This window comes from Parasteatoda tepidariorum, chromosome 3, assembly GCF_982258835.1.
Source record: "Parasteatoda tepidariorum strain Cologne lab strain chromosome 3, Ptep-v5.0, whole genome shotgun sequence".
In the NCBI taxonomy this organism is placed as follows: Eukaryota; Metazoa; Arthropoda; class Arachnida; order Araneae; family Theridiidae; genus Parasteatoda; species Parasteatoda tepidariorum.
This window is the reverse complement of record NC_141757.1, coordinates 63,596,974-63,617,368: the sequence shown is the minus strand read 5'-3', so window position 1 is coordinate 63,617,368 and position 20,395 is coordinate 63,596,974. Positions and strand designations below refer to the sequence as shown.

At 28.6% G+C, this 20,395-nt stretch overlaps 1 protein-coding gene across 1 annotated transcript; it reads left to right on the top strand.

Moving 5' to 3' along the window:
* Window positions 1–722: 722 nt before the first annotated feature.
* LOC107446764 (uncharacterized) lies at window positions 723–8,080 on the top strand. The gene is made up of 4 exons (XM_071187204.2): window positions 723–882; window positions 4,022–4,157; window positions 6,072–6,243; window positions 7,976–8,080. The coding sequence occupies exons 1-4, from the start codon at window positions 872–874 to the stop codon at window positions 8,065–8,067; spliced, it is 411 nt and encodes a 136-aa protein (XP_071043305.2). The 5' UTR covers window positions 723–871; the 3' UTR covers window positions 8,068–8,080.
* The last annotated feature ends 12,315 nt before the right edge of the window (window positions 8,081–20,395 follow it).

Here is a 20,395-nt window from a genome sequence, read left to right as displayed (position 1 = left end):
TAAGGTTCATTTTTCCTGGAAGGTCTTTTGAAACCACTGAATCACACTAATAAAATAAATATTACAGTAAGAATGACAATGAAATATTTTACGATGAAAATGGATTTTACGAATGATGCACCAAAAATGTCGGTATTCTTGGATCAACCTTAATTGGGTATAATATGAAAAAAGCACAACTACTTCCACTTACTAGGAATAACATTTACCTTTTAGTTTAATTAATAAACTGAGTTTTAAAAATGTTTACTAAATTCATAAACTTAGATAAAACGACAAAATAAATTATTTCAAAAGGAATTAGATTAATACAATTCCAACCTGGCGAGCAGCGACTTATAACAACACACTTCGTTTGATGCGTTTACTTGTTGCTAGAAATCAGGTTCGCAGAAAATGCTGTTTACTAGTTAAATTTAGTAGGAATAACACGATCTGTGACATAGGCTATAGTATACCCAATTGGATTCAAATTCACAAGAATTTGTTTATGTTATATTAAACAAACAGATCAGCACCTTCGTCTAAATCGCGTGATTGATTTGTGGCACAATAAACTGAAACTCTTCTTAATTTTCTACTAATAAAAATGTAAAAGATTTAAACCTATATCTCTGTTTCTGAACTTGTCACTTCTCAAAAATCGCACAAATAAGGGTAGTTTAAGCATACTTTCTAGTTTGTTATGTATCTAACAAAATGAAAAAAAGATATTTATAATTTCAGATTTCAGTAAATAAAATATAACTAATTAAATTTAAACGATTTCTTAGCAGATAAAAATATTTCCTAAATCACAATTTTTAGTAGAAAATTTCTTGTTGTTTCTCATCAACAAAATACATTTAGTTAGAAGATCCATAATAAATAAATGGGGGAAAAGTAAGTATTTTTAATAAACAAATTAACAATGTTATAATGACTGAGGTTGATGAAATTAAAATAGAGGATATATTTTAGTACTATAAAATAAGTTTTCATCGTATAAATAAGAAAATGTAGGAAAGTTTCTGTAGATGAATCGAATCAGAAAGTTTAAAAGAAGGTAATGTGTCGTTTGGAGTCAATTCATTGCTGATTCTTTATTACTAACAATCAGCAGTAATTCAAATATGTGAAATGCCGGTCTATTTCAATCAATTTCCTTTGAAAAAAAACATTTCATTAACTTTATAGTAAAACTATATCTAAGTCAATCCTTGACATAAATATTTAGGTTAAAAATTAAAAATGTCTTGAACTTTCTTAAGCTGTTCTTTGAAGACTCTTTCGTCGTAGGAAAAATAATTTTTTAACGAATAATATGATACCCTTAAAACTGTTGTAAATTCTTGAAATATGTTTATAACAATTATATAAGATTTTATATTTTCTAGTTTGCGCAGTCTATGCAAAAACATTTTTATGGTTCAATACATCAATACGAATAAAAATCTCAGTTTTTTTTTAAATAAGAGTATTTGAGACTTTTTTCATGTTTAAACAGTTGTTGATTTGTTGCATTTTTTGGAATTATCGGAACATGTAAAAATTAAGTATTATTTTTTAATTCTAATAATTTTTTTCTGGATAAAAATATTTTGCCAGGTTGGCAAATTTTTAAGACAAATATATTTTGTTTTTAAAAAATTTTGAAATAGCTATCCATTTTGTAAAATAGCTGCCGATCAAGTTTTTTTCTTTATTTTTTTATTTTATTTCATTTTCCGAAGCAAAATTTTTCCATGCTTACAATCAAATTACATTATTTTTTTTATTTTGTACTCTTCGGTTAGCCGGGTGCAAAGAAGTGCACCTGTATTTTTTTTTATTTTCCCTTATTTTCTTTATTTTTTTAATTCATTTAATTTTATGCATTTGAAAAATAATGAAAATAAAAAAAATTGAACAAATTTGGCTGCGGTCCACATTTTTTAGTGACTTTTTGCTTGAACTCGGGTAGCCGAAAAAAAACATTATTTTTATTTATTTATTCTATTATTTATTCAATTTATTTATTTTATTTTTTTGTTCAATTTATCTATTTCACTTATTTGTATATTTTTCTTGGCGAGTAAGCTTCGAAGAAAATCCTTAAAACTGGTTTTTAAGGACTCTGCTATCACATGAAATAATGCTATTTAGCGAATGATATCCTATTTATGCAACTGTTATAAACTTGCAAATTTGCAACAATTATTTATGTCTGTAAAGTCAATTTCTGCCTATCTTAAATCAGCACTAACTCCTTAACTTATGAAACAGGCATGGAGTGTCAGTATGAAGTTTTGTAAAAAATACATATGTTAGTTATCAAATTTGTAAATATTTTAAAAATACTGTAACATTTCACTTCTTTAGATCATAAAAATTTTCAAACATGAAAATTATTCTTAAATTTTAGGAATTTTCATCTAAGTGAAAAAATCTCGCCAAATTGACAATTTTTAAAAGATTTAACAACTACTAAAATATTTAAACCATTTTTCAGCTCAAAAACCCACATAATTCTTAAAATGTTTTACGGAAATATAGTATATAGCTTTACCTGAAGTGTAAGGTACTTAAACAGCGGCTTTTTTTTTTTTTTGGAAAATGAGCTCTAAAAACCACTTTTGAAAGGTTTGCTTTTGACAGATGAAAATGAAACAAATTTTCCTAAAATTGTTACGACGTGACAGCATCTGGCACAAAACGTAATAAACAGAGTTATCAATTTCGAGATTTAGCAAATTTAATTGTCAACTGCTAATTAATTAATTGTTACACAGATCTGAAGTTTTTTTTCCGTTTCCCAAAAATTAACTCAAGTTAATTTTGGGAAAACAGGAAAAAATATTCAATTACGATATGATATATTTTAATCACATAGAAAAGCTAAATGTTATAACATTTGGAATTTCGTTAATGATTATAATCACTAAAAAATTCATTTAAAAAGTTTATTGCCTCAAGCTACTTTTTTGCATTTTGGTTGATTGATGACACTAAATTATTATAACACTTGCATAATAAAATTGTTAAATATACAGTTAGCACCATGGGAGAAAACTTATCAACTTCTTAGAACGGGTGGTTGTCCAAACTTGGGGATTGCATAAAAAAAGTCTTACTCTACATTTTTTCACCGAAACTATTAAAAAATTCGAATTTTGGCTTTTATGCTTTAAAATTACATTAATACATCTATCATATTACACTAAGGAAAAATAAATTATTTATAGCAATTAAATTTACTTGAAATCATTATTAAGACACTAGTTTTATGAATAAGTGCAAAAAATGTTTTGATTCATACAATTAATTATAAAGATATGACCAAAAAAAAAAAAATAAGGACCTAAAATTTTTGCTTGATACATAATTGGGCTAATACTTCCCATATTGTGGATACCTCTGTCTATGTTAAAAATCCCTAAAACGGGGTATTTAGAATAACTCTTTCTTCTTAAAAATCTTATTATACAGTGTCTTTTTTTCATTGGTAATTTCGAAAGCTATTTTGCAAATGAAATATAAAAGCCAGTTCAAATGCCTCACGCCTGAAAACCTCGGTGTGTGCTATTTTCATCATAAGAATTTTTCGAGTGTTAAAACAAGCAAATGTTTCAAATATTGATAAAAAATTTATTTTCTCGAAAAAAAATATTACAAATCCCTATTTACATTTAATTTATTAAAATTTATGAATTTATCTCAATTATTTCATATTTTTGTGCCTAAGCGATGCTTAGTGGGAGTGAGTTTTTTCAAAAAAAAAAAAAATTTTGAATCAAAATCACAAACTCTTTTTAGAATTAGATAATTGTGGATTTACATTAAATTAACATTTTGAGCAAATTTCATACCGATCATGTAGACGCAGGTTGCTGATGAACAAAAATTTACCTAAATCTCAAGAACAGCTGTAGCAAACTCACAACAGTTATGAAACAAAAATATATAAATCGGAAAAAAAACATACTTTTATATGTTGATAGAGTCGAAGATTACTAAGCCTTAAAAATAGTTGTTGACTGATTAATATTTTATTTTGATATAGTTGGAGCAGAAAACAATGTGATAATTTCTCTCGAGATCTCTCTCACCATCCAAAACGTGCGGAATGTGATTATGTCGCTATTTACTCTAAAGAAGATGGAAAGTGTTTGGGTAGTCACCCAACGGAAGGGCAGGAGGTATGAGAGTATTCCTAGAGTATTTCAAGGCCAGGAGTAACTCAAATCAGGAGTATTCCTAAAAAAATTAATAAAAAATAACATATCAATGAAATTATAGCTATTTCTCAACGAACAAAGCAAAATATTTCCTTTGCAAAATTTAAAAAATAATAGCTAAATCTGAAATAAAGGCACCAGACGATTTTTTTCGATTATATATAGGTCATCATTCATTTCTTTTTACTTGCAATAAATTAAAATATTATATGTTATATAATATTTCAATTTTTTTTAATCTGTTAAAATTTGATTTCGTTAATATCCATACTACATTTGAACTGCAGGCAGAATACGCTAGGTAAGCAAAATCCGAAAACGATTATTGTTATGTTTTAGAATGAGCTGACCAGCGTCATCATGAAACTAAAAAAACTGGTAATAAAGTTTTTATACGAACATTTGAAAACTAACTTATTTATTTATTCAGATTAATATTCTTAGAATAAACATCCCTCGTAGATATTCTCAAACGCAAGTATTTTTTTTTTTTTTTAAGTGTAAGAGGTGAGTTTTCGATTATTTTTTGGGAAACTTTACTTCCAGGTTTTTTAGTTTTTTGAAGAAGCTGTTCACATTATTTTATAGGGATATTAAAAAACTTCAATGTGATACAATCCAACTTATTTTCGAGTGTCCGATTTCATTCCATGAGTTTTTTCAGTTGATGTTAAGAAAAGATATTTTCTAGGATATATTACTTAAAATACTTTCAATAAATCAGGAATCTAAGCAGAACATGATAGATAGAGCTTGGCTAAATGGTACTGTTTTTGTGCGAAATCATATCATAAATTATATCATATTTCGTATCATAAATTTTCATGATAGCCCAAGAAAGCATTAACCTTTATGTTTCAGTAATATTGAATGAATTATATTGAATTTGTATCTAGCTCGTAAAATTTTGTCATTGTGCTAGAAGCGGAAAGAACAAGTCAATAGTTGTTCTAAGGCAATGGTTTCCAACTAGGGGTGAATTTCATAGTTTCAAGGAGGAATGAGGTCAATCTGACTGCCCTTTATTTCTACTGCAGGATCCTTTGTACTATAAAAAAAATTCATTCAGTTTATTGTTGAAAATGTTACTCTTAATGCTTTGAAAGATGAGTTTCTTTAGCCAAAAAATGATCATCCAAAAATTGATCTTAGTTGATCTTGTAAAAATCGTATCCATAAGTAGCAGAAGAGCTATTCTGATATTGCATCTCGTTGTACTGATTTATATTTGCGAATCATGCTTCTCAATCACGCTAAAAACGAAAGGAACATAAAGAAATACATTGTAAGTCAAAAATGTAAGTGTTCTGCGTTTTGTCTTTTAGTGCTCTGCCTTGTACACCCAAGAATTGCGAAAGAAAAAACAACCACAGACATGTCATACCATTAAATAAAAAGTGACCAATAATACACTCATATCACTTTTAACTCCCCTAGCACTTTGTCTTTGACAGGTTTTGACTCTGGTCGGTGAGAGAATGGGAGTCTTCTTTTTCTTCGGTCTATTATGTGAGCCTTAGAGTGAAGAGAAGCTACCCTCCCTGAAATGCTACCCCCCTGAATATATATATATATATATTTACCGTAAAATCCATTCTTACTGTAAAATATTATACATCACTTCTTACTGTAATATTTACGAGATTTTCAGTGATTTTATCGTAATTATTACTGTAAAAATTGGGGTACATCAGATTTTTTGTTCAGTCGCATGTTTCAATAAAAATGGATTTTACTGCAAAAGTGCCGCCCCTCCCCCTGAGTACCAGTATCTTTTACGGTAATTTGATCCGAAGTGGTTTTCCTCAGTGTTCTATAAATTGGCCACCAAATCAATGCACCACAAATGTAATTGTACTTTGTGTGCTTTTATAGGTTAGTACAGAAGAAGTGGAGATGTTGAAGAGAGCATTTATTAATCCCACAATGCTCTATTCATATGGCATAGTTTTGAGAGGCGATAAATTCACTTTTGTAAAAGTTGAAAAGGAGGCTATATTAGGAAGAAAAGTTGATGAGTCCTGTCTTATATTGCAACTGGATCAAGGTTAGTACCTAGCATTATTATTTGCAACATTATACTGATTAGGTTTTTGAAGCTATATTAAAAAAGAAATCAAAGCAATTTTCATTTCTGAAATTATCTATGTATGATCGGGTATTAAACTTCGACAGATTGCCACAACGAAAACATAGAGTATCCATAAATTCTGGTTTATTTTAAAAATTGATCAAATAAATAATTTAATGGGTGAACAGGCGTGCAGGTGTTCAAAAAATTATCAATAAATGCAGCACAGTGATAAATGCTGTCATAATTGTGTAAGACTCTGACAATATGATAAGAAATTTAGGTGTGTAAAGTCATTGTGTCGCAAATTATCACTGATTGCTTTATGTCTTGGTCAAAAAATAAACCAAAATGTTTTCCACTTCCAAACTTAGATTTGGACAAATATGATGAAGCCTATGTGATTTAACTAAGTGGAATGCAAACAACTTAGCTGAAAAAAATCATATTATACATGTTTGACAATACAATACAAAATATGCATGTCTGGCAGTTTCTAATGAACAATCTATATACAAAACAAATAGTATACTACACACTAAACAAAGTAAACACTATGATCAAAATTACTTGAATGTGATAAAATGTACCATGTTTTCTGGCTTTTGGGATTGTAATTTTGACTAAAACACTTTTGTAATGTGGGTAAAATATCAAATAAAATATATCATGCTATTTGATAAAGAAATTAGTAATTTCATCGAAATATTCGATAGTATATTTAACAATTCTGGTATTATTTAAGACAACGAAAAAAAGAAGTCTAATAACCTCTATTTTAAGTAAACGTGGTTGGTTGTTGATTTCTTTTTATTTTATATAGATTTTTGTTATTTTATCGTGATATCGGCAATCTTGTTATTTTATATCGCCATTCTTTTGAGCATGTCGTGAAAAAAAATTCTGTTAAGTTTAATGTTCAGTGTTGAATTTTTACTAATTGAGGGGATAATTGGAATTATACTTTTAAAAGACAGGATTTCCAATAAATCATTTCCGTTTCAAAAGAAAAAATACCAATTAAGTGATTTGATTTAAATACCGTAAATGTTGGGGTTAGTAACCAGAATTCTCACTTTTTTTTTACAAAAATGCATTTATCACACAAGCAATTTTGACGGAACTCTTCCCTCAGTGTTAGACTGTACTTGCGCTTCAGTTTTCAAATGAGTCAGGAAAGTCCCAATGGATCGAAGCACATATATCAGGCTGTTTTTATTAGTACATCATAAATAAGTCAGGCCTTGCACCAACTGAAACCTTTAGGAATGATGGCACCACTAACATCATCATCTTGTGTTTTTCCAATTTCTCACGATCTAGAATCGAGTGGTGTCGTTAATCGTTACGTTTGTCAAGGATTAACCCGAACGTGGTTTGTCACCTACGATTTCATTTCGCATCGAAAAACTTTAAAGTCAGTTGCAATGCATTTTTTTGCTCAGAACCATTCTACCTTGCTCGTAGCATGTTTATCTGTAGCCCTATTTCATTTGTCGCGAGTTGACCAGTTACAGTACACTTGCTTTTCGACTCAATCATATTCTTGTTACGCGACGTCACTTATTAGGTTTTTTATTTATTCTTTTATGCACGCTAGCTCTTTATTAATTAATAATACTTTAAAGTATCCATTAAAGACGTTAAAACTTATAGGTCATTGATAGAACAATCAAATTTAATTAAATCATTTCATCTATCTCACTAGGTATCCTCATTTGCATCTATGGCTCAAGTCTATTAACAAAAGATATTTACAAGCACTTCCTTGAAATTTATGAGAAATATAACAGAGCTTAATCACTTAATCACTGTAAGTATAATTGCACACTTTTGCATATGATTTGCGCTTATATATTATTGAATATTCATCGATTTTTACATAGTTTTAAAGTAATAGATGGTTTAAGGAAGTAGTTGCCTTTAAATATTATTAAAAAAGAAGAAAAAAATTAACTTTTTCACAGAAATAAAAATAAAGAGATTAGTGAAACATAAAAATAGAAAACATTGGTAAATGTGGTTGCTTTTTTACGTAATTTTCGCTTGACAATTGGTTTAAGGTTAAAGGGGGTTTAAATTTTTCTCTGTGATAAACGCTGTAGCCTATTATACACTGCTGGACAATTGCTAAGGACGGATAACACTATCATCCATAGCAATCACAAAATGAAAGGAAGCAAAATAAGGAAAATTAGAATAAGTGCGGGATATAGTAAGAAGAGGTATGCGTATGCAAATTTTTTTTCCACGTCTGTTCATCACGTGATAGCCCTGATAAGCGCTTTAAAGGTTTTGACGCGTGTGGAGAGTTGTTATTACAAGTCAAAGTTTTACAGGAAAGATTTAGTTAACGAACTTGAAAGTTTCGGCATGTTTTCCCGATATCTCTTAGATGATTTTAAGCGTGGCCGAATTATTGGAAAGATCGAAGAAGGGCGAAAAATAACAGATGTTGCCATGGAGTTCGACATCGCTCACAGCGTTGTTTCACGGCTGTGGCAATCATTTAAAACTACTGGAATGTGTAGTAGGTGGCACGGGGGAGGTCGTGTTAGAAGTACGACACCTGCAGAAGACAGATACATCGTCCTATAAGCAAAAAGGAACAGGCGCACTACAGCTCAGCAAGTGGCAAATCAGTTTCTTGCTGCCACAGGAAAGCAGAACTCCCGAAAAACTGCTGCCAGACGTTTGAGGGGAGGAGGACTATACGCCCGCAGACCTGTTGTGTGTGTCCCATTGACCAGACAGCACCGTACTGCCCGTTTGCAATGGTGTCGTGAGCATCACAATTGAACTGAGCAGGACTGGGCATGCGTACTATTCTCAGATGAGAGTAGGTTCAGTCTGTCATCGGATTGAAGACGCCAACTAATCTGGCGTGACAGTGGTACTGGTTATCGTCCAGAAAATATCCAGGAAAGGGACTGATATCCACCATGCAGTGTCATGGTGTGGGCCGGCATCATGATCAATGGCCGCACGCGCCTACATGTGGTTGCGAATGGGACTATGACGGGCCAACGATACATTGATGAAGTTCTACTTCCTCATGTTCGTCTTTTCCGTTGTGCTGTCGGTGATAAATTTGTTTTTATGGACGACAACGCAACATGTCATCGAACCCTCGCTGTTCAGGATTGTCTAGACAGCGAGGGTATTCAACGCCTCGTATGGCCATCACGTTCTCCAGATCTAAACCCCATTGAAAATGTTTGGGAGGCTTTGGGGAGGCAACTTGCTGGTTGAAACTATCCTCCGACAAACAAGAACCCCCTCATCCGTGCATTGACAGAGGAATGGGATAAATTGCCTCAACAGCTACTGGATAATGTTGTGCAAAGTATGAAACAACGTGTAGAATGTTGCATCACACTCCACGGTGGACATGCGCCGTACTGACACCTTTCTTCAAGTTGCCTACTGACATTTAGATGCATTCTTCCATTTTCCCGTACGCAGCATCAAATGAACATTTTTTTCTTTCAGATGTTTCAAAACTTTTGTACTTTCCAGAACAATGAATATTCTTTATTCTAATGTCTGAACAGTGTGGCAACTATATTTTATCCTACTAGGCCTCATGTCTCGCCTAATGTTATGCTACATTGCAATTTGTGATCCGTCCTTAGCAATTGTCCAGCAGTGTATAATGAGGTTATAATAGGCACTATGAACTACGAAAATCAACTCTTTTCCCAACGAGCATAATTTTTCGATTGCCCAGATATGTCATGCAGGTGTCAATTTCTTTTAATGAAACTTCAGGATAAAACTTTCTGATCGACGACGAGTTTTAAGTAAACGCTTTGGTAAGTCTGAGATCAGAGAAAGACAGGCAAAGTTCATGATGAAAGGAAATATCTTCTCCTAGTTTTGGTGTAAATACCACAGCAGCCAGACTAATAACGAGCTTTGAAATAGGAAAATTGTGATCTTTTTAGAAGAAAAAATTTTTAAACATATCTACCAATGTTCCAAAAGTCTTGATTTTCATCACAATTATATCTTACACGCATCATTATAGAAGTGCAGTTTTTGTGTGAGTAGAAAATGATGTTTTTTCTTTGATTTTTCATTTTCTAACATACATTTCTAATGACACACAAAAAATCAAAAATATTTAAGATGTATATATTTTTTGTAACAGTAAACAAACTAGGTTGCACAAAATATTCTCTGTTATTGTCTTTTCTAATGCCACCTGCCAATGCTATGAAACCTGCTTGGTGAAATCAAGCAAATTTGAGGTAGAAGGCTAGCTTCTTATTTTTCAGTGGCACCGTTATCTATGACCAAAAATACGATTGAAGTAACACACATGCGTCGCAGCTCGTTTTAAAGAGCTGTCTCTTTCATACATACATTCAGTCACAGATCGTAATTCTGACTTAAGCGGAAGAGTGATCAATCTCCAATTCATTACCCACAGAGGTAGGAAAAGAAAGAAACTCTGTTATGGGGACTTTGTGACCCGACAGATTTAACGTGCACCAATCACCATTTACTACAAGTGAAGTTTTTGACCGGCGAGGATCAAACTTACGATCTCTTGGACATTGGCCCAACGCCTTGCTAACCAGGCTATCCCGGAATAAATATTCTATTAAAATATTTAATTATAAAGAATTTACTAATATTTTTTTAAATAAAAACCCTAAACTCTAAATGACTAAAATCCTTTTAAAAGTTTATAAGACAACTTTGCTTCTTAACATATGTGGACAGCAAAAGCATTTACCACTACTGACACTACGGAACAACCGGAGTATTTAACTCTAAACTGACACGCAAGTCAATCAATCTAATTGAAAGCCTTAAAACATATGCATTTCGAAACGTTTATGACAAATAAAAATCTAGGATTATTAAAACAATATATTTTTTTTTTTCGAAAAAATAACCTCGTAGTTGAGAAATCCGTTCTCTTGAAAGACTCAGAAACTTATATCTTTTCTCTAAAAATGTTTTTAAGTTGGTCTGATATCTATTACATCTGATACAACCTTTTCTAGTCCCCAACCGAACCAGTTCATCAGGTGCTACAAAATCGCAAAATGGAATCTTTGATCCGTAATTGGACGCCACTTTTGAAGAGTTTTGATAATTAAAAACTTGCATAACCGTGACACTTCCTGAGATTTCTCTACGTCACTCTTTCCTTTTTCCCAAGACATTCATTTACGTCCACTTTTCCCCTTGACGTTCTCTGGTAACAAACTCCATTAGCTTCATTTTACTTTCAAATGTTTAGTACCAACAACTTACAAATTCAACTTACAGGTCAGAATTATAGAAAGTTTTTACCATTAAATAGAATAAATGGTTAGTTAATTTTACTAATTTAGCTTTACAAAATAAATATCATTTACCTAAAGCAAAACACGTCATGAATAAAGCTCAAATAAAGTACATAGTTGGATATATTATAGTTTGAGTTCTATAAACAAAAACCTGTCTCAATATCTAAACTCCAAATGACAGTAGAAAAGTCAAGAACAATTGCAATAGAATATTGTTCTTCGCTATAGTTTGAGTTCTATAAACAAAACCCTGTCTCAATAGCTAAATTCTAAAAGACAGTAGAAAAGTCAAGAACAATTGCAATAGAATATTGTTCTTCACTTTTCTACGGACAACACGATTTTCCACCGCAGTTTGGTTTTTACATACTAAGGAAATGGCTGTTAAATATAGAACCGAAACTATAGTATTTCCATGTCTTTACTAGTTCTTTGTTCACTTTTTTTTTTGTTTTGTTCTCTATCTTTTTGGATTTTTGATAAACCATTGAATTACATTTTATTTTGCAGAAAAATGGATCCCAGCTGATTATGACGGGAGAGAAATGATGATAAAATCACCTTTACCTTGCTTTCATATTTTGGAATATTTGTGAGATTTAGTACTTTGTGTGTTAATTTCTGATTAAATAACTATTTAAATAACCATCATGGTATATTTTTAAATATACGGCACTAGTCCACACAACACTGAGATAATGTTATCATTTTTGCTGTAAAGTCTAAAGCGGTACTGGTGGATATGAATACATAAAAACATTTTCTAAATAGAGTAAGTAATTCATTAACGGAATGTTTAAAAATAGACAATTTCATAGTTATAGTCTTAAATATATAGTTCTACAGCTATGAAAATAGACAAATTAGCAAATTATTGCCATAGGCTAAATCTAAGACTGGTAAAATTAGCGTACGGCATATTGACATTTCTGGTAAATTAACAACATAATTCTGGTTAATAAAAATATACGGTATTTGATCCATTCATTCGGTAATTTTTCTTTCCGTAAGTCAGCAGGTTACTGGAAATTCTGCTTATACAAGCAATAGTTTTTAATACTACTCATTTAATAAAAAATATATTAGCAAAATAGCAAAGTAAATTAAACCGAATAAATGGTTTTTATGCCATGCTCTAAGGTATCATAATAAAATAACCAAATTTTATCACTAATTATATAATTATAGAATCATATTTTATTATTAATTTTGAAAAAAATCATTGTTAAAGCGCTTTGATAAAAATTACCGTTCCACAGAATGCGATAGGAACAGAAATAAGGTACAGATTACGGATATACGGAGCAGAAATACGGTAAATTATACCATATTATTGCAGTTTTGACTATCATTTTTTCGCAATGATATTCAGGTAGATTTTTCATTATACATATTGCATTTCGTTATATATATATATATATGGGTCATTCTCACAAAAACAGTCATTTTCATGTCCCCAGTACATTGTATGTTTGTTTTACAGCTTACGAAATAAAAAAAATCAGGGAAAGTGTCCTTCAGAATGCAAGCTAACAAAAGAATAAAAATAAAATTATCAATTTTTATTTTTTATTTATTTTAGGTAATTAAAATATACCAATATGTCATTCCCTCACTTGTCCCCACTGCTGATTTAAAAAAAGAAAAAAATTGTTTCTGAAATAATTTTTTTTTTTTTACAAATTCGTGTTTTTAATTTCAGAATACTGAAATATGGAATTCAGAAAATCAATTTTAAATTTAATTTCTAATAAAAATATTAACACAGCACTATTTTAAACTTTGTCCCCAGTGTTTCGCGTCATTCCCTCACTACAATTGTCTTATCACCTGCAATCTTCTTAGAATAAAAATATTTTAATAAAAACTTCAGAAGTTAACAACTGGCATCATAGAACAAAATTACAGTATGTTTCCATCTTCAACTTAAAGAAGCTTTGCTGTGGAATAAATTTGAATGAATCAAACCAGGTAAAATTTTTTACATTTGTCATTCCCTCATGGCATTTTTTAGAGTAAAATAAAATACAACTTCATCGAGAAAGTGGATAATTATATGTTGCCTTCTTGTATGAATATAATTGCATGTGATTGACTTCAGAAATTAATTAGGTCCAACTGCTATTTTTAAATTTTATTGAATTCGTCATTCCCTCACTAGTGTATAAAGTGAGGGGATGACGCTGAAGTGAGGGAATGATTCAAGATGAGTATACTATCAAATTTTTTTTTGTTCAATCGTGCCAGCCAATTTTATTTCCCAAACCTGTAAAAACTATTAAATATATAAGACTAAATTATAATAAATATTAGATATACTTAGTATGTTATCATTTTCAAACTTTAGGTAGATGTAACTTAGATAAAAATATGTATTAAAATAAAATATCATTCCCTCACTATTAGTGTCATTCCCTCACTTTTTAAATAGTGAAAATAATTAATTTACTTATTAATTAATTTGAAAAATAAATTGAAAAATTAATAAATTAATTTATTAAATTAATTAATTTATTTATTAAATTAATTAATTAATTATTAATTATTATAAATTAATTAATTATAAATTAATTAATTATAAATTAATTAATTATAAATTAATTATTTAAAAAATTAATTAATTTAAATATTAAGTATAATTTATAGGATATATACTTTCTTTATAATGCCATTACATATTTCTATTAATATAAAAAGTTTCAGAGCTTTTTATTCACTTTACTTTTTTGGGATTTTATGAACTGAAAAATGACTGTTTTTATGAGAATGGCCCATATATATATATATATATATATATATATATATATATATAGTCATCTGAATGAAAAAGTTAACTAAAAGAATGTTAACCAGCTTATCAAAAACCTAACAATGGTTATATTAAAAAAATTTTAATATAAAAAAATGCAAAGCAAATGTTTGCCACTTTAAACGGTTTTCTTTTAGTGCTATATACTTTATGTCTTGTTTTCTCTGGAAAAAAGTTTTTTTTTTTGCGTTATTCATAAAAAATTTCCAATCCACGTAAACTTTTTTTTTTCCATTCATTAATTTTAAATTAGAAAACAAATTTCTGTCGTAAAAATACACAAAAAAACTAAGTGCAAAAAAATTTGTTATGCATTAAAAATAAAATATCAAAAAAGAGTTTTCTCTGCAAATAAAATGTATTAAGTTTCAAATCCTGCCATCAAAGTAATTTAAATCAACAAAAAAATGACATGAAATAATTTCATTTCATTCTGAAAGATCCACTTAATAACTAATAAAAAAGAACTAAAACGCCAAATCTTTTGTTTTATTTTTCACTTAAAATGGAAAAAAGAGACCCAATTTACGAAATATAAAAAATTCTCTACATATAAGAAACATATTTAATTAAAAATAACAATAGCTTATCAAACACAATCAATGAAACTTTAAGAGAAAAACATCTTGTATATATTTTCCACCACTTATATATAAAATAACGAATGCCTAAAAGAAAATCATAATAAAAAGAGACAGAATAGTATACATCGCACAGAGCAAAAAAAGTTTTGCATCAGTTCACTTAAAGGGAACAACTACTTAAATCAATAACGTACGAGACTAAAATGGTACTTTTTTGCCTATGCATTAATGTTTTCCGTAAAAGTTCTCTTTTCTATTTAACAAATATAGTAAGAATAAAGTGCAAAGAATATTACCTGTCATCTTATATGAATCACATTTTTAAAAAGAAAGTTCCTTCTGGGATTTAAAACTGTTTGGTGTCCGTTGTTTTCTTGATTTTTCTTTGCTTCTTTATTTTGATCGTCAAACATAATATTGTTTGACAATAAGGGCAAGTTTTTATCAAAACCATATTTTTCAAAATTAAAAAAAAAATTCCTCTCTTTTTTTTCTATAAATATTATTTTTTAAAGCACTTAAACAGAATAAAAAGTCTGTGTGGTATATATTGTAGCTCATGTATATCTAAACTTTTAAAGAAATTAATTTGTTTGTAAAAGTTAATATAATGTCCACTTAAAAGAGGTAAGACTTAATGTCTATTACAATTAAGAAACTATTAAAAAAAAGTAAAAACTTAATGCTTTGTTATCTATTATAAGAAAAATGTTAAAGATAACTGAACCCGATGAAGCAATTCGGGTTCAGTTATTGTATCAACCGTAAGCAAAGGCTTGAATCGAAATAACATGCAATCTAATGTTTATAAAACAACTTAAACATAAAAGTTTTTTTTTCAAAGCTTTTACATAGGGTTACACTTTATGTTGATGCCACACAACTCACAATTTAATAAAAACTTGAAGCAAAATTTTCACTCCTATATACTGCATTGGTGAAAATATTGCTCGGATAAACAGCTTACACATTTAAAGAAAAAATCGTGGAAATGGAAAGTATTAAAATCATGGAGTTCTTGCATATTTTTGAGCCTGAACAAAGCAGTTTGGAATAACTTTCAAAACATTTAATCACAAATGGTTGTCATTTGCGCAAACTGTGTCTTGTACTGACAAATTGCACTATTTTCATAATTTCCATAGAAGGCGCTGGCAAAGTTTGAAATATTTAACCAAAAAACTCTAAATAACAGCTACAAACCAGCAACAGTCACAAACATAATATATTAGTTACAATTAATATATTGAAACAAATAATATATATAATATTAAAATCGATTCTTTGAAGCTAATACATCCTTAAGCTAATTTGTAGCCTGTATACTAAAAGCTTGTTAAATTTTTTAACGCACATAAAATTTTAAATAAAACAAATCTATAGCAAGTCTTTCTGAGAAATCTTTCATAAAACTTGCAAAATTCCTTAAATCTATATGAAAATATGTATTCAAATGTATAGGATTTTTTTAGATATAAATATGACCACCGAAGTAAAAACTAAAATTATTAAAAAACTGCAATACAAAAGTTCTCAAAAACTCTCGAAATATTAATTAAACTATAGCAATAACTTATCAACTTCATTTGTGAAAGTTCATAAAGTTTAAATAAAAGTAAAAAGGTGAAACAAATTAACTCATTCATAAATGGTGATTGCAATAAAGCGAATAATAGAAAAAATACTAATAATTAAAAGGAAAACATTCCTGAAAAAAGAAGCCAAAACGTTACAGAAAATTGATTGTTTTCACAGTTACAATTGTAATTATTTATTATTATTATTAGGTTACAAATAATTATAATTATTTGTAACATTTATAATAATAAGCACTTTGTTTTCATAATTATAAATGTTTCAAATACTCGCCTGCAGTTTTATTTATCGAGTTATAAATTCAGATAAAATTAAAAATAATAATAATAATAGTTTTTTTCTGAAACAAACTTGTAATCCGTATTGGAGAAAGGTAAAAAAAGTATTATATTTTTATTTGTTTTAAATATTTATATCCTGTACATTTTTACAACTGTAAAGATGGCCCAGAATATAAAGTTTACCGTGTTTTTGTATTGGAACTACAAGAAGCTCGGTAGCTTTTACAGCAGCGCTTTGGTAATGAATTTGTTAAAATTAGCAATAAAATATGGTTTTATGATAAATGTGATAAATTATGCTAATTGTGAATAAGTTTGGTAATTTTCGCCACCATACCTTAGGTGATGGTTAAATGTATTTTTCAGTTAATATTTTTTACTAAATGGGTGGTAATAAGAACTATAACTTTGAAAACGAGAATTTCCATTACCATTAAAGCAAAAAGATTGCTAATTAAATGGTTTAAAAACCGTATATATCTCTTTTATTAACCAGAGTTTTGGTCAGAATTATGGCTATATTAACCAGAAATATCATTACCATACTTATCGTTAATTTTACCAGAATTATTTTCTCTCTTTAATGATTAGATTTTAGAAGAATTCTTTTGCATTGTGCTCACTATGTTGAAAAAGATACTTGGTCATAAATATTAATAACTCTGTTAATATGTGTTAAATCAGAACAAACTTGGTCTGATTGCCACGAGATATTTTTAACAAATAAAAATATCCGAGAATTTTTATGGTTTGCAATAGTTGTCTTCGTTTCTTATCGCATCATTATATTATTAAATAACTTGAATTGAATTTAAGTTGCTTTGACTTCGTTAAGAAATTATTATTTTATTTTTAAAAAAAAGCTGTACTATTAAAACAATTTCAACTGTACAGTGTATAAAAAAATTGGTGTATAGTTTTTTTTTTAACATTTTTGGTGTTGAGGTAAACTGAATTCATTTTTTATGTACAGAGCTGTAGTTATAGTTCACAAAATTGTATAAATTTGACTAAATGATAAATTTTTTAAAGAATTAGTGCAAATATATTACTGAAAATGTGATTGTTTTTTAAATAATATATGTTTCTTCAATGAAGTCATTAATTTATTCTAATGCCCATTAAAATGTGTGTTGTGAGTAAACAAAACAAGGAAAAATTTAATAAATAAATTATAGCAGTGAAGAAGTAAATAAAGAATGTGACTACATACATTGTAAAAAAGTTTACCTCAAAGTTTAGTTTACGTCAATACCAAAAAGGCGTTAAATGTACACCAAAATGTTTTACACTGCTCTTATTAAAATACTATATGTTTTATGATTAAAAATATTTAAAGCGGTAAAAATTTAGAGCAGCGCTAATTATACAATTGTAAATTGTATCTATTCTTATATAGTTTTCGACCTCATAAAATGTAAAATATGAGTTATTAATACTTTTTTTAGAAAAAAAAATTTTGAAAAAGTTAAAATATAAAAACATTTAATGAAAGAAAGCTCAAATATTTGAATTGAGTTTGAAAAACCAAGTCAATTCTGATTAAAATAACAGTTCATTCTTTTAAAATATTTATAAATTAAATTCATTCAAATATTCAATTCTTTGCAATGACAACCTTACGGTTGAACTTTTAATGCCTTATATGTTTCCTTATTTTTTATTTTATGAAGAAAAGTCTTTAATTAAGCAATTTATTTTGATATTAAGATTATGGATAAGCTCCAAAATCATTCCCATTATTTTTCTTCACTATGTTTATATAAAAATAATACGTAAGTTTTAACAGTATTTTTAACAAATAGTTGTTCTAAAGAAATATAAACTTTCATTGCAGTAATCTTCTCAAAAATTTCGGATTTCTTATCATTAAAGAAATTCACATCCTGCAATTTAGTTAACTATTTTCAAAAAAGAATTATTGTATTATAGTCTTCGTAAGATAGTCTCTTTCATATTAACATTCGTTAGACTCCAAATTATAACCTAAACATTTTTAGCTTGTATAAATTTGTGAATGTATCTAGTAAATAAAAAGAAAACTACGAATTGCTTTGATCCTCCTAACACCAGTGGAAAAGTTATTTTGTTTCATTTTCTTATAAACTCGGTTTTGATATTTATAATTTTTACTCAATTATAAGAAGGCGGAAGGTCTCTCCAAGGCATTGAAACATTAAAGCTTTCTCTCTCTACAAAAATATCTCATAAATAAGCATTTTCATTGTTTTGATTTTTTTATATATATATTCAATTTCAACATTTAACAATTTTATTCAAGACTAAGAATATTCAATTTAATTTTAATTAGTCCTAAGCAGATTTAAACTAAGGTTGCTTTGAATTACTAATTTTTATTTCCTCCTACTTGATCTAATGTATACTAATTTTTATTTGCCCTTTTTATATTTATTTGTTAAAATAATTTATTAAATAGTATTATTATTATGCATACATTAATCTAAAAATAAAATGGTAGAAAAGATAATTAAATAAACATGTAAAATATACTAAAGAAACTACAGCATGCTAATGAGTAAATATTTAAAATTGAATTGCGAATGATAGAATCGAACATATTTCAAACATTTGCTTTTCCGGGGCTACTCCTTTTTTATACTTTCCAATTTTGTTGAGTTCCAAGCACAAATAAAACTCCTGTATTTACTAAACTTTGAGCCATAACAAAACTTCTCTTAATGCAACATTTTAGACCTATCTGCTTAAAAGACATATTTTTACCAGCTGTTGTTACAGCTGAGATAGGTTCAAACCTCAATAAAATGAGTTCAGACACATGCAAATCCGGATTAGAAATATCTTTAGAGGTATTTTAAAAGTAAAGCTGCCTGAAAATTTAATTACATTTTATTTAGATTCCATCTAACTATCTAAGAGTTTCCACAAGAAAGATAAAGTTTTCTTTGAACAAAATAAGTCTTTAATGTTTACTTTTGACAGAATGATGGCTTCTCTGCTGCTATCTTAATCCTCAGCGCAAATAATGTATGAAGAGAAAGTTTTAGAAAGTGCTTTATTTTCTTTTGCGGGAAAAGTTAAGCCGGTATTACAAATATATGATAAATGGCTGGTTGGTTTAAGTGGTTCGATAAAAGGAGTCCTGTTTTATATCTTTGTTAGGGGATTTAGTTAATTTATCTACAGGCATGCGGAAAATTAAACATAGTTATTAAATGGTTTTTAAAAATTTACTGTAACTCCGCGTCTAATAAAAATATATTTCGCAATCGTTTCCTAACAGAAACAAACAGGATTCGTCGCTAAATTTTACAGGGAATCTATCATTAATTAAAATTCTGCTCGAAGAAAACAGTTCTAACAAAATTACTGTACAGTATGGTTTTGAAATTTTCGGTAAAAAGAAATCATAATACTAGAGTTAGAAACCTAAATATACGGTATTTAAACTATTCATTTGATAATTTTTACATTCATGTGGCAACTGTTTACCACAAATTCTGCTTTTCAAAATTATAGTTCGAATCACCATGCATTTACTAAAAATATTTAAATCTGAAAAGTAAATTTTTA

Bases quoted from the DNA above. Each gene is read 5' to 3' on its own strand.
- LOC107446764 (XM_071187204.2), top strand. The intron at 4,158-6,071 runs GTATGAGAGTAT...GTGCTTTTATAG, and splicing joins ACCCAACGGAAGGGCAGGAG to GTTAGTACAGAAGAAGTGGA. The intron at 6,244-7,975 runs GTTAGTACCTAG...CTATCTCACTAG, and splicing joins TATATTGCAACTGGATCAAG to GTATCCTCATTTGCATCTAT.